Raw genomic sequence first — 15,550 nt, forward strand, 5'->3', positions numbered from 1 at the left:
TCTGAACAAAGAATCCAGGAGGTTGGAGCAAGATAAATTAGATATCGATGTTATGCACAACGTCCTGAAGAAGGTGCAAGATTGTGTTAGGCACCGAAACGCCGCGTCAACAGTTTGTTCTCATTTTTTAACGAAAATTGATTTATGTTGAATAAATTCAAGGAATATTGTGTATAGGTGCAAAGCTTTTAGACACATTTTTTTTACAATTTTTTATTCATTGTATATTGATTTGTTTGCAATATGATATATATTCTATATTCAGCAGTCTGCTGTTTTTTTAAACAATATGTCTAATAAATGGAAGAAAATTATTTTAGTTTCATGTCTTTGAATATACTGATGTTGATCATTTTATTGTATATTAGCCTGTAAATTTGGTAACTCACGCATAGACTAGATCCATTATTTGTGCGCATCCCTTTGAGGATAGAGGCTTATTAGGAGCATAAAAATTGTGCATAGTGCAGGAGAAGGAAATTCGTGTTTTTCTGATTGTTGACCCAATCCTTTTCCTGGTAAAAAGGGTAACTCCCTCCTTATTTTCGACATTGTAGCAGAGAGAGCAGTACTCGCAGAGCTGCGAGCTGAGCAGATCTTGAGTTAGCCCCCTTATCCTTCCGGGAGCAGCGTGCACCGCGCTACTGCAGTTCAGTCACAATAGTGCATTATAGCAGCGCTCTGATTGACAGCTGAGCAGCGCTATAATGCATTTCACTGCAGCAATGCGTACTACCACGCCGAAATTTGTTTAACTAACGCCTGATGCATGGTACTTGGCAAGGCTGCAGGAGGTGTGTCTGCTCTTCCTCGTCCAATATACAGCGTAAACACTAACCTTAAAAATCTCAGAGTTGAAGCATGTTTTGTTGACAGTAGCACTTGAAAAAACAAAGGGGGTCATTAGGATGGTGGGCGGACTTAGTCCGCCCGCCATCCTATCGGTGATTGGGACCGCCCGCCATAAGGGCGGGGGTCCCGTAGGGGGCATCCTGCATTTTTAGCATTGTGGCGGGCAGTGCTCTCAGCACCGCCCGGCACAATGCTAAAAATGCACGTATGCATTTGCATACACAAAGCGGCAGGCACCGCGCGGTGCCTGACGCTTTGTTTATGCAAATGCAGGGGGGTACCACAGGTACCCCTCGTGTGCACCCCCCACCTCTCCTTCACTCTGGGGGCCCACAGGGGGCCCCCAAAGTGAAGACCGCATGCCTTTCCGTGGCGGCATCGCCGCCACAGAAAGGCATCTAAAGAAGCCCATGTTAATATGGATGGCGGTGTCTGATAGACACCGCCACCATATTAAACCTTTTCCGACCGGTCGCCTTGCGACCGGGGCAGAAAAGCGGCGGATGGTCTTTTCGTCCGTCGCGGTCCCCTGCCATCTTAATATGGCGGGGGTCATTTAGGTGAAGATGGTGGGCGGATTGCCCCCGCCAGGCCGGCAGTGGCTACCGCCAGCCTGGCGGGGACAATCCGCCCGCCATCCTAATGACCCCCAAAGTTACTAGCCTATTCTTCCGAGCTCTGCTGTCTGCAGCCCATGCACTAACTTGAAGATTTTTAGAGTTAATGTCTGTCCTGAAGACGGGAAAAGGAAACATGCAGACACTTCTGCGTCAGCACAGCGCAAAGAACGGGATGAGATCACTGCTGGAACGTGTCCACTTATGCCCACTCTGCATGTGCAATTCCAGTACCTTGCTGGAAAAGTGGCCTGATTCACAAAGAATTTGCAATGACCTACTCCTCGGGTACTTCTGGTTTCTTCTATGAATTGTAAACCAGAAGAATTACAAGAGTAAGTTACAACCACACACAGCAAAATCCCTGAATCGGGCACTATGACAGTGTTCTTGTGATTGTTTTTTTCTCCCGTGCTGCACGGCACACGATTCATTCAAAATATACTACATGTATCTAACATGGATTTTTTTTTACTTTTAAGCCATTTGTGGGTGGCCAGTGTAACATGATAATGCAATGGCCAGTGTAACGTAATGAACTCGGTTATGCTGTGCGACTCTCAAGACACATATTGCACTGGAAAATACATTGGCATAATGACACCTAGACCGAACTGAAAATAATTGGACATCCCTGGAAAATATGGTGAAGGGCCCTTTGATATTCCAGCAGTCAAGTAATGGCTCCCTCACCCCTCAAAGCACACACTCTTATGACAGTAGATTTCATGTTCTACAAGAGAAACTGCAGAGCTGGGCACTCAGAGGAAGTGGAGGCTTCTGCACCACAGTTTGAACCACAGCTGTAAGCCCGGTGCTGTTCCAGCTTGCTAGTTGCGTCCATGCAGTGTAGCTGCTAGTGCTGTGCCTGGGCTCTGTAATGAAGTATGCATTGCTGCCACTTGGGAGCATCTACAAAGCTTGCATTGTGAAGTTCTGAAAAATGATCGTTTTTCCATAACTAAGTTGCAGGAACCGGGTTCTAGTCTCTGTAAGTTGTCCACAAACTACGAAACCTCAGCAGTCTCTGTGATGGCTTTTAACTCAAGCGTTATTATTATTTTTAAACGGCAGCCTATTTTCCTAAAAGGAAAAAGGGGGAAGTTTAAAAAAATGGGAATGTTTAGAAATTTGGGACCACTGCCTATACCTAAAAAATATGTTTTCACTATTCACAGAAGGGAAGGGGAAGCCAATGGGAAGGGGTCTGTTGGGGGCCCCTTTTTGTTTGTAAATGGGTTACCACATCCTTTGAGTTGGTGGTATAATGCTAATATTTTGCGACCTGATTTAATTTGCAAAACATTAATCCATACCTTAAGGAATTTGGATTTGAAAGGATCTCACTTACAACGCATCTTCCAAATAGCGATTGGTTGATGTTCCCTAAATCATTTCATGATTTGAAAAACCTTTTCTGAATCTTTTAATGGGTTTAGTATAACTTATAAGGTGTTTTAGCAGTTGGAAACCCTCACACTTAAAGAATCTGACGGTTTGCAACCATTAAAACGTTTTGTACATAAGGCCCTCATTACCAATTGGGAAACTAAAAGACAATTTAAAATTAGGATTTAATTCAAACTGTCTTGGACAAACTGTATAAAGCAGTTCTTAACCTCTTGACTTCTGTGCCCTGCTTCTCCATGGAAGCCGAGGATTCAGGCCCAAACAATTTTCTCAGTTTGAGCTTCAAAACAATATCAAAATACAGGAACAAGTATACAACAAATACACAAATTATGAAATATTTTATTTAATTCACACACAAAAATTATAATTTTCTTTTAATTTTAATGGGATGGTGGAGAATTTCAACATTTAGCTCTAGTTCTAGAAAATGAAGAAATATTCTAGTCTGCAGCATATCACTATCACTTTTGCGCATAGTGCATGCTCTCTTTTAATCGACACCTATCAATGCTACAATTGAGGCCACAATCGTACATATTAGATTCCTATTACCGTATTTGTGCTGCTCCCAGGAATCCAGCTAAGGATATCAACTTAACGTTTAGCCACCCATTTTAAATTCCTAAACATGTACAAAGCTTTTTAACATTTTCTATTTTAATTTTTTTGGTTGAATATACTTTAGTAATCTGTTGATGTTGGTTTCTTTCCTAACCAGTCGCATTCCCTGTGAGTTTGCAAAGTGGATCTCTCGAGGGTTCGCGGAAACAGGTTACGAACCACTGCTCTAAAGCATGGTGTCCAGATAATATATAAGAAGTAGCTGACCTGGAACCTTATAAGTAAAGACTGAAGATACACGATGCGAAAAACCACTAAAGGCACTTTGAATCGCCTTTCCAATCCACAATACATAAAACACCAAGAACAAATGCATATAGAGGCTTATTCGCTTGGACTAAAACAATCTAAATACTGAAAAGTCGATCAGAAATGTTCAAAGCCTTTGGGGAATTCGGATGAAACTTGTGACCCCTACGCACAGCAACATAATGCAGTCCCTTATCAGCATCTAGTTGAGCTTTATAAAGTATTTGTGAATCTGGGAGGACATTCAGCTTGAATGAAAAGTACTGCACGACAAGGGTTACTTCCCATGGGTGTCCCAGAGTGCTCCTGTGCTTCAAACCTCTCAAATGAAGTAAATGCGCAGCTACACTAATGGAACAGAAACCCTTCTGATCGGACTGTCCATTAATGTGGAAATCACCAGGAGGAGCAATTGTTAGCATGTTCTTTCCCTTTAAAATGTTTTGTGAATGATTGTAGTCATAAGCTAGTTTTTCACTAATGACATTTAGTTTTACTTGGTTTATTTTCTTATAAAAAGCTGCAATTCAGACAATGGACAATGTAGGCGATACATAGAATGCAAAAGTGTTTGATTTCTAAATGATGTTTTTACAAATACGATTTTATATTTATGTGCGTTAACGGTGCTCCAGCGGCCCTCACACAGGCAGAGCTATTCAAGTATACATCGCTATTAGTGAAGATCCATGATGAAGTATTTGCAGATCTTTGGAAGATGGTGGAAGAGGGTTCAGTATAAAGAATCTAACCTCAAGGCCAGCAGGAACACATCCAGCATATTTAGGAAGCCCGTGCCATGCCATTGTACAAAGCAAACAGAATACACTTTAAAATATCCATGGCTTAATTTTTTATTGGATGTATGGTGAGGAAGAAGTGACATTTATGTTGGAAGGATCTCTTTTACACTGAAGGAGCACTTCACATAGTGTTACAGCGGAGTAGTTCTAAATAGACTGGATCCTACTTCGGAAAAGAAAGATGGGGGGGGGGGGTGCATTTTAGTATGGATTGCAGAACTAGTTCAGAACCCTATGGGTTCCCTTCTGAAACTAGAAATTGGGAGCAGCAGCTGTATGAAGTTTGACTTTGCACTTTCCTTGACCTTTGATAACCTTGAAGGAGCTTGCTTTAGGGATCCAACAAATAGAACAAGAAAGGTTGAGGCCAATAATAATCTCGGTATTGAAGTCTTGCAGTGCCAACAATGATGACTGGGCTATGCTGCATCTCGCGTGGCTCATGGCATCATGGTGTACTTGAGTAGCATCATCGATGTGAGTGAGGTTCTGACTCTACAATCTTTTGTGCTGCAGTGCCTAATGTTCCTACACAAGCTATGATAGAATTCCAATACATCTTTGCATACAAATGATCTATAAATCAATAATGTACATAGTCTGTCCAACAATGGCTTTAGGTTTGTAAAGTACCACAACAACACAACCAGTAATACATTCTTCAGTTACCTTGTAACTGATCTGGCCTTGATTTTAAAAGGTACTGCAGGCCACACCCAGCAGCTCTAGGAATGCCTCAGAACACGATCAAGGCATCTTTGGAGTGGACTTTGATATTAGACATATAGCCCATCAGAGTGATCTGTACAGACCAGTCCACAGTTTACACAAGAGTCCGTCCCCAATTCACAGAACAATTTATCAAGGAAGATGTCATCACCCTGTAGGGACTGGTGAAAATGAAGGCCCACCTGTTTATATTTTCTTCTTTTGCCCAAAAACTCCCAATGGCCCTACACGGTGAAGGAATTTTTTAAAGTCATCGTTTGGCCATAATCAGGAACGAAGACCTGCACAATGAAGCTAACGACCTTATTAAGACTAAGGGTCAAAAAGAAAGAAAATCCACAGAAAATAAATAAGAAATCTTAATCATGAAGAGGAGTGAAGGAGCTTTGCATAGAAGTATTCAACTCCACTGAGTGATAGGACTCAAGAGTGACAAGCCACGGGATTAACTTAGATAGGCTAAGTGTGTATATTGAGCCTTCAAACAGAGCTTCCATTTGAGTAGGTTATGTATGGTTGAAAAACATTTCTGGCCCTATGCCCAGCAGACAAGAAGAGAAATCCGGCACAGCACAAAATTAGAATATGCATTCATCATTGACGTATGCCAATGGTTCTTTCTGATTACAAACTTTTCCTTAGATGACCTTGAGAAAAAGAGTACCTATGTGCAAACACCATGTTGCCAGCATTCCCGTGAGAAGCTTTTAGTGTTTCATCCCAAACATTTTAACAGCACCTTATAACTCTTCCAAGGGTTTTAAGTCTCTCACAAATCTTTATTTACCTGTGGTCTAGGCTCTACTTTCCCCTAGTCTCCATGGTATGTTTCTTTTATATCTCAGTATTTGTCTCCAGCAAGATCTACTCTAACCCATAGAAACACAACTCTAATCTGTGCTCCTCCCAAAACCAGTCTCTGGCCTATATTGTTCCAACCTATGCATACTATTTCTGGCCTAGGCTCAACCCAGCAACAATAGTCTTCTACAGCCTGTTCCTTTCCAACCTCTCTGTACTTGTCTCTGGTCTGTGCTCTCCCCCTCTGTCCAGAACTCCTCTTGCCTGCACTGCTGCCACCATTGCGGCCAGTCTTTGGCACTGTGTTCCCTCCACCCAGTTCTCAACTTGCCCGATTTCTCATATGCCCAGAACGCATCACAGAAATATGTTCTTTGGTTCTCTATTGTCCCTGATGCTCTTAACACCTGTCAATGTGTGCCTTTGCTTATTTTATATCATCCGTTGTCGCCTTGCACACACTTCTCGTGCCCAGTAACCTGTCTCCCACCTAAAATCCTCTTACCTGGTATAGGAATCTTTGGCTGAAATGCTCCATGGCACCTTGCAGCTGGCTGCGCTGAGATTGCCACTGCTCATAGTTTCTCACATACGCCGCTGTTGGTCTCTGCCAGGTGGTAGTTTTTGTAATGTGATCAACATAGTAATATCTGCCACGAGGGTCCACCCTTTTCTCCCATCTAGAAAATGTAACAAAAGTGAACTTAAGAGAGCCGAGCATGCATTTTTCAAAATCATTCTTTTATAGTACACCAACGGCAAGCAGACACAGCTACCTATATTGTGAAAAGGAGAGGGCACCAAATCATCAGATGCACGACTCAAGTGGTTGTTGGGAGCAGAGTAATGAAATAATCATGTGAATGGAGGCAATGGCTTAGCTTCAGAGGGATTAGGCAGGTAGTCTGACCCTTAAGTGAATAAGGGCAGCTAAAGAAGTTGGCTGTGACCAGAAAAGAAGTTTACCTTGTGACTCAGTCTTGTTAGGAAGCAAAAATCAGTCAAGCTAGCAAAAGGTACAAGCAACGTCAAAATGTCTTCAGAGTTCTAATAGTCTTGGCAACAGCCAGTGGAAAAGAAGAGACAGAAGAGAAAAACTGCCAGCAAAGGTACGGGTTCATGAGAGGAGACTGGGTCACAGTGGACCCTTTTAGGGACAATTTGTATTTTGTGACTTCACTTAATGGAAGGTCTTTGTGGATTCAGACTTTATGTGAGAAGGGCAAGGGACTTCTTCAGTGAAAGGAGATCTTATCTTTCTTAGATGAATGATGAATCTATCAAAAATTCACAGAACAATTCTTTTTTTCTTGGCTGTAGTTTACCACTCACCCATGCTTGGACAATAAAAGGCACACAACCTAAATGAATTTTCATAAACCTTGGTGACTAAATACAGTACACCCAGGGTACAGTGTGTGTGGAATGCTAGAGTGTTTGCAGGTAGGTCCACAGTTCCTCCTAAACTAGCTTTAGTGTCAGGTTTAAGGACTCACATCTTTGCTTTAGGGGCTCTTGTAGGTCCCCTGTCTCACAGACCACAGAAATACCTGGGCCTCAAACAACAGGTAAAAAGGATATGCATTAGCTGGGAAGTCTAAGAACTGCCTGGCTTCCTTGTCTGGTATCAAGTTGTTAATTCAGCAAGGACCAGCAATAAATGAGAACTGCATTTTACAATTTATCAGCGGGGAAGTTACAAGTCTTTATTCTTCAATTCTGTGGAAGGTCAATGCACCTGGCTTAGCTATTGTAGAAAAACGCTCCAACCCTATTGAGGGGCCAATACTGGACTGAAAAGGTGCCCATCACAAGCTCTCCCTTAGCTGATCTGCACCTTTTTGTCCTACAGTGTGACATCCTAAACTTCTGAGAGTGTTGGTTTCGAGCAAGCCAAATCTCACAGGCTACTTCTTGTACTGTCTAAAGAGCCACAGCCTCAGTCTGGTGGGAAAACCTCTAAGGATCTGTGTTTACCCCTTCTATCTACTATTGAGAACTGGGAACACAGGCTAGCCCTGGAGCCTTTAGGGCTGCTTGGACCCAGATGCTGACAAATAATTCTCTACTTAGTTAAACAACAAAGTAATGGTTATTCCAAGGCAGGGCCAAGTGAGAAATCTACAAAGGCAGTCCCAGGTACATCCATTAACTTACCTGTATTCAAGCCAAATTTATACAAGTCACCATGTGTTCGAGCTCAATGAATACAGTTATATTTTACCCTAGTAAAAATACAATAGAACTCATTTTAGAAATGTCATTAAAGGTAACATATGCCTTTCAATTGTTAGCCCTCTTTACAAATAAGTAGGACTAATTAGTATTAAGTCAGGCTCTGTTCTCCAGTGTAGACAACATATGGGGGCAAAAGAGGAGTAGGTTTATACGCGCCTCCGTCATATGGGACGGAGGCACATCAGTGCCCAGTCGGAGTCACTACAAAGTACAGGAAAGCAACATTTGCGCAATCACACCAGCAAATAAGGGATCCTTAATAAACACTGGTAGGTTATTTGGGTACAGAGTTAAGACTATTTCTTGGTGTGACTAAGAGATATTAATCAGCTAGAGCAGACAGCTCAGTATTCACCTTTAACATTGTTGCACTTAGGAGTTGTAGTGAATGATGGACATCTGTCATCAGTCTGTTACCCTCACCTTTGGCTGTCTCCCACTTCTAGTTACTGAATTTGCCAACACCTAGTGGCGTTAAGAGAAACTGCTTCATTACGCATTCGGTTTAAAAAAACAGGATTGCAGACAGAACCCCTCTTTTACATTTTCTATAAGACAGCATAGGGTACATATTGATTGGTCATCTTAGGTCTCTATTTTCCACTTGCCTGGTGTACAAAGGAAACCTTATTACACAATCAGTGTATTGTTTTGGACCAAATCATTGGGTCTTTTGCCTTAAACACCTCTTAAATTGCTCCTATTGGGTTCCTTTCCCATGCAGTGGGAGCAGGGTACAGGGAATAATTCCTCTCTTCCCACATCTCCAGAGAGATGGCTGTTCATCATCATCTCGAGCAATACTCAAAGGTCAGTTTCTGTGCATTTATCGGCTGAAACCTGCGTTGTAACCCTGATATTCACTCCTACAGATGAAGCATAACTGAAGATTTTAAGCAGGGATCAATAAACGTCTAGCCATCTAAAAACTTTGTACACCCCATGGTAACATTTTTGGTCTATTGATGTTAATTTTAAACCACTCCTAGTGCAATGAATGGAAATAATTTGAATGTTATTTCTTCTGTAGTCATTTGTCAATCAGATTTTTGAGATGGTGGACTACCAAAACAGATATCAGACAGGAATGTTCTATTAGTTTACTTAATTTCTCCCTGATCCCTTAAGCCCAAGTGATAACATGTCACAAAGATATGTGTGTGTGTCCTTAAAAGCCAAAGGGAACCGGGAGACGTACCAACAAAACAAATAAACACACATCTCTTAAAAACAGAATTTAAGTATGTAATCAGGCATGAAGTATTTTGTATATTTTTGAACTAACTGACATTAAACTTGAGTCCCAAAGGATTTATGAACTACATTTCTGGAATACACTGTCAGGAATAAAGAGAACATTGATGATCATAATATTAAAATTCATGCAGATCTCTGGAATGGCGCTCACCCCACCCAATATAAAGAACCCACTATCAGTAAGATGACCCATACATCAACCATAAAACTAGGGCATACTCATAGACCGGAACAGTCAACGGTAAGACATCCTTCCAATGCAACACCTAGCTGTATTTGATAATATACCCAAACCCACAATTTAGTGTAGCTGCTTAAAGTGGTTTTAGTGCGACTAAGGCCCTAGAGTGTCAAAGAATGAAAAGTTGTAAACAGGAGAACAGATGAGAAACAAGAGTCTAGGTGATGCCAGGTTATCCAAAGATTTGCGCGCTACAGCAAAACTACAGACCACCTCCAATTGTGCATATTTTTTGTCACCAAAATCAATTTCTCTCGGGTATCAGAATTTGAAGCAATGATGTATCACAATGGATTGACACACTTGATTAAAACTAGATCCTCAAACAGTTGTCTCAGCAGAATTGCAATGTAACTTACCCCGGAGGAAGAGGCCTTTCCCATGTTGTGGTCTTTGTATTGTGGTCCACGTAGTACACCCTCCTGTTAGTCAGCTCACGCTGTTCCCACCTACATCGAAAATAAGCAATAAGCCTATGTAGACCTTGTAAAAGTAGGTTATGGAATATGCAGACCCTGTTTAATTAATACAGCACCCAAAACAAAAGGAAATATACTTTATTTTATACTCATATATGTTGTATTCACTTTTCTATGAGGAGCATTCAAATACTTCAGTTCACAAAAGAGGTCTTCAAAGTTCCTGACATGGAGTACAGCAGTCACAGAGGACATATTTTTTTTTTAAAAAGAAATTTCCATCATTCTTTCAGTTTGAACACCTAACATCTGTATCAGTTACACTATACCGTACTGCACTGCACTTATGAAGTGGTCCTATAAGCTTGTCTGACCATGAAAGATCAGTGCTCCAAATTGCAATTCTTTCATTTATACGCTGGTAGGCACCGCTATAAAATACATAAATAGATCTCCATCATCTCATCACACTACAAACCTCAACATTTCCACTTCAGCAACATGACTGCCTCCAGAAGCTTTCAGGACCGCTCCCGCAAAGACTACAAGGTTCATGGCTCGACAGTTGGAGAACGACTTTGGGTCGTGGTTGCGCTCCAGGCACCAGAGGCACACGAGATGCGGATCCGTGACGGACATCAGCTTGTCACAAGGCTCGAATCCAGTGCGGTGAAGGGACATCACACATGCACCGGATGTCGAAAGCTCAAAAAAGGCGTCAATAAAATGTCAAAAAAGGTTAGTCAAAAAGTGACTGAGGGGCAAGCTCTCTCTGGATCTGCTCTAGGCTGGCACGGAAAAACAAAGAACTGATGTCAGCGCGCAGGGACAGCATCTAAGTAGACAATGCGACGTCATTCCGGCGACCACGACGAACGCGGAGTCGACTGACGCCAACTACTGACGCGCAGGAGTACTGCTAAAGAAAAAATCTCCATATCCAGTCTGACGCCGGGGGGTAATTCTAAAGGTAAGGAAGATAACTACAGTCTCTTTCAGATACGTCAAATACTGCGAACAAGCTAAAAGATTTTAATGAGATGTGAATAAAAGCCGAAGTTCCAGAGAACTCTTCAACCATCTATAGTGCAAAATGTTGCAAGCAAGTTAAACATTCAAGTGAGATCGCAGAGAAGGGGAAAGAGTGAAAGAATGAAAGGAAAACTAACAACCAAGTGTCTGTTGATTTACAATAAATATAGTCACTGGAATGTCTAAACGATTTGAAGGGTCACAGGGTACACATAGTTCAAGAAACGCAGACAAACATGGTGTTTACTGTTAACTATTACCTCCTCATATTAACATATTTACAATTTGTTATGTTGTTCTCATTTATATATGGTTAATGGCCATTTTCATGGCACTCAATGCATTACGTACCTTGGTGCCCTTTATTGTGGAAAAGAGAAACATATCAAACAAGTCTGATGTTTGCTGGCGTTTGTGTGAGATTAGTAGAGTAGGTTGTGTAGATTAGAGTGAAGGAAAATTGTGTTTCGCTTGGGAGATTAGTAGAGAGTTTTAAGTGTAGGGGTGGGCATTATTTTTATACATTGGGTGATTAGTTGTCTATTGCACAACCGGCGTAGGGGTGCCCTTTATCTGTATCAGGAATCCAGAAGGTAATTAGGGTGATGTTTATGTATTCCTTTAAACGTATATGTACATTGGAAAATATAATGAGTTTTAAGAAACAATTGTGAAGTTTCTGTGGCAGCCCTTGTCTGCCGCCATTTTACCAGAGCCTCGCACTCCCTACGACAGTCTATTGTTCCACCATGCGCGAGTTTGTCACATATTTTAGGACCACTATTGTAGGATATTATTTGCACCTTGATTTCTATTTCAATACAGTGTGACAACAGTTGACATCAGCTTGACAGAGGACCTCCAAGAGGTGTTGGACTAATGGCTAGGGCGGTCAGCCTCGAATCTGGGGAACTGGGTTCGAGTCTCGGCAATGACGCTGAACATCATGTGATTCTGGGCAAATCACTTAATCTCCCGTGCCTAACCAAAATGAATGCGTGTCCTCATGTAACGTAACTGGTGCTATGTAAAGTGCTCGGTTACCCGATTCGGGTCAAGTTCGCGCTAAACAAAACTCTGCAAAAAAAAAACAATCCAATTAGCTCCCAAATTCCAGCAGAAGCAATATAAATGGGCATAATACTGTTTTTATCAAGACCAGATAATCATGAATAATCAACAATAATCATGAATAATAAAAAGAAAAGTACCAAAGACAAGAAACACATGCCCCAACATTTCTCCTCATGCTGCCCTTTCCAGGCTCAAAAAATAAAATTGGCTAATAAACACCAAACTGACAGATTTTATGTTTTGTAGAGGTGGAATCTCCACCTAATTTCTTAAATCCTCCTAACTTAGTGCTGGGCCATCAGAATGAGCAGAACTAAGGGTCACTTTTGAAAATATGTCAAAAGTTCTATTACGGTGTTAGCATATTTGTGTGATGTGGCCCCTAACAAACACTAAAAGAGAAGGCAATTCTAACAAAATATAAATCTCACCAACGTCTGAGGAAAAGGCACTATCGAGACACAGGCGACAACATCTAGAATCAGCCTATTTAAATCATAGACTAGTCTTTCTTCTGATCTTCAGGCAAGCACCTCTTGCAAAGAATAGCACAGTTCAAATCTCTACCCAAGCACATTTAGCAGAACACTGGTCTCCTCAAACCTATTGACAAAAGCCCCACAAAAATGTGTTTTTTCAGATGTTAGGCATGAGTCTCTTGAAATCTTTAGAGAAGGCATTCTACCAAAGTCTGCCATTCTCCTAATCTCGAGACGATGACGTTTGGCAACAAACTATGTTGTTCAGATGTCTAGAAAAGGACTCAGAAAAGCACTTCAGATTTGCAGTTAAGCATGGCCCTCTTCAAATCACAAAAAGGACTATTCGCAATGCATGGGTCCCATAAATTCTACAGTCATGGACTTCTAGCACAGCATTGTTCTCTTCAAATTAATATTCACCGACCTTTGAAAGAGCCATCTGTAGAAAGATGGATTACAAAGCTGGTGTTTCTTCAACCTGTGTATATTGTCTCCTAGTCCCTTGCCTGTGCCAAATACCAGTTATTCATTTTTACAGCATCCTCTTTTTGCATCCACCTGGTAGGAGAGTGTCATTTTCGGAGAAATGGGCGAGGGAGCAGATCTAGGGGTTACGGTCAAAAGCCATACACGTTTTTGTGTTATTGGGCATAGCATTTTGATAGGGAAGCCTTTAAATGGCACCTTCTCAGCTCATTAATTTCAGTGGGCAGGTTGTTGGGCTATAATATAAGCAGGCTGATGATGTGAAGACTGAGGCGGCAGCAACTGATTGATGACATGATGGAGGTAATGTTACCTCACCATTGTGCAGGCTGGAGCAATACACCTCTCACCGAGGTAGGGATATTTGCATTTCAAGGAGGGCTGATGACAGGAAGAGAGAGGTGGTCCTATGGCCTCGATGCATCATCAGTCAGTCAGCTGCCCACCACACTCCTGTTTGTCTGACACAATCTGCATGTAAAGTCCACTTTCTGGTGCTCCTTCCCTGCCAGGTGGCTGCTAACAGACCAACCCTTTTTCTGCAATCTAGTGCCAGGAGTCTCTGGCCATTCTGCCTGCTGCTCTTTTTTATTACAGTGGAAACTTGGCCCTGCTCTGCTCAGGCTGAGCCTTCTAAAAGTCAGGAACTCCATCTTAGAATAAGTAATCATCTCATTGAAGTCCTGTAATTCTATTAAAAGTTGTGTTCTAATATCTAAAAGCAAAACGTAAATTTGCGCCTCACTCTCATTGCCAGTGTACCACACCCACTGTGGCATTTGAACAGGGTAAGAGTCTGACACAAATAGGTCTTCCACAAATTGAAGAAACTGCTTTCGAAATATAGGTTATATTATATATATATATATATATATATATATATATATATATATATACACACATACAAGAGGGCAAATCAATAACCCAATAATACACCTGGGTCAATAAAGCCTATATGTATAATAATCAGTGAACCATTCTAATCTGAATTAAGTTCATACATTTAGATGGGACACAACACAGTTTACCTTTCCCCTAGTTTCTATTTATTATCAGAGGAATCCTTCTACAAGCAGCAGGACATGGTCTGAAGAGTCCTGGAGATGGCCTAGGCATTCTGTCACCTTATTTTGGAAGGATGACGCAGGCAGGCAAATCCAGAGTCCTTGTTCAATTCCAAAGAAAAGAGCTACCATAATAGTTCCTATGAAGGTTTAAAGCAAGAGGTCACGTTACAACCAAGAATCCCCTGCTCCCATATAGAGCAAACCAAGCATTACTGCAACTACTTCTGTCAAATGAATCTACAAATGAAAAGTGTTTTCCAACAAAGAGTTGTACACTAGATTCTTTAGAGTCAAGGTTGTTCGTAGGATTCACCCAAGATTTGTATTAAAAAACACAAATTTCCATTCTAACTAAGTGGTGAGTTTATCTACATTCTTTGAACAGCCATCTTCGCCATTGGAGAGGTCACTAAACACAAAGCAAGCATTTTCGAAAACAGCATTTTTGTAACCTTTGGATAATCTTCTCGTGGACTATTCTTACCAGAACAGGGCACAACCAGAAGGGTCTCTTTGTGTATTGCTTTTTTCCAGAAGAAAGGCAACATGAGAGAGCCAGGAAGAATTTCTGTGCATTCCAGCTGTGGAATGGGCGCAACCACAGAACTGCATTTCAGGGGAGGAGACATAATTCTACCTATTTGAAAATAAGATACACTTTCATGAAGAAATACTGCTGGGATGTCCAGTTGGCCACTGGATTCAAGATAGCTTGGCTGATGAGAATTATGAATCCGAAACCGGTCCCAGGATGCTTGTTTCCGGTCCATGCAATACATGGCTTGGCAGTTCGGTCTGGACTGTTCCCATGTGGCACAGGGTCAGACTGATTTGCATATGGCCATGTCTGAACTGGGGTGGCTGAGTGAGCTAAAGAATGGTGATGGATTAAACCCAGATCAGTTGACTGGGGGTGAGTGTTTGATTTGCTCAAACGCTCCGGCCATCATCCCCTTTTGTATCGCTTTGTTCGCCCTAAATTGGCAGGGTATGCTCAGACGTGAGTCCCTTGCTCACTTGGCCACTGGATTCAAGATAGCCTGGCTGATGAGGATTATGAATCCGAAACCGGTCCCAGGATGCTTGTTTCCGGTCCATGGAATACATGGCTTGGCAGTTCGGTCTGGACTGTTCCCATGTGGCACAGGGTCAGACTGATTTGCATATGG

General features: G+C 41.7%; 1 protein-coding gene across 1 annotated transcript in view; it reads right to left on the minus strand.

Moving 5' to 3' along the window:
* Positions 1-15,550, minus strand: part of LOC147669119 (NEDD4-like E3 ubiquitin-protein ligase WWP2) — a 252,572-nt gene that overhangs the window by 158,529 nt on the left and 78,493 nt on the right. The window contains exons 4-5 of the mRNA XM_086948211.1: positions 10,181-10,270; positions 6,591-6,765 (exon numbers count right to left, since the gene is read on the minus strand). Coding sequence (XP_086804337.1) covers positions 6,591-6,765; positions 10,181-10,270 — 265 coding nt within the window. The remainder of the gene's footprint in view (positions 1-6,590; positions 6,766-10,180; positions 10,271-15,550) is intronic.

This window comes from Lissotriton vulgaris, unplaced genomic scaffold (genome assembly GCF_964263255.1).
Source record: "Lissotriton vulgaris unplaced genomic scaffold, aLisVul1.2 SCAFFOLD_1690, whole genome shotgun sequence".
In the NCBI taxonomy this organism is placed as follows: domain Eukaryota; kingdom Metazoa; phylum Chordata; class Amphibia; order Caudata; family Salamandridae; genus Lissotriton; species Lissotriton vulgaris.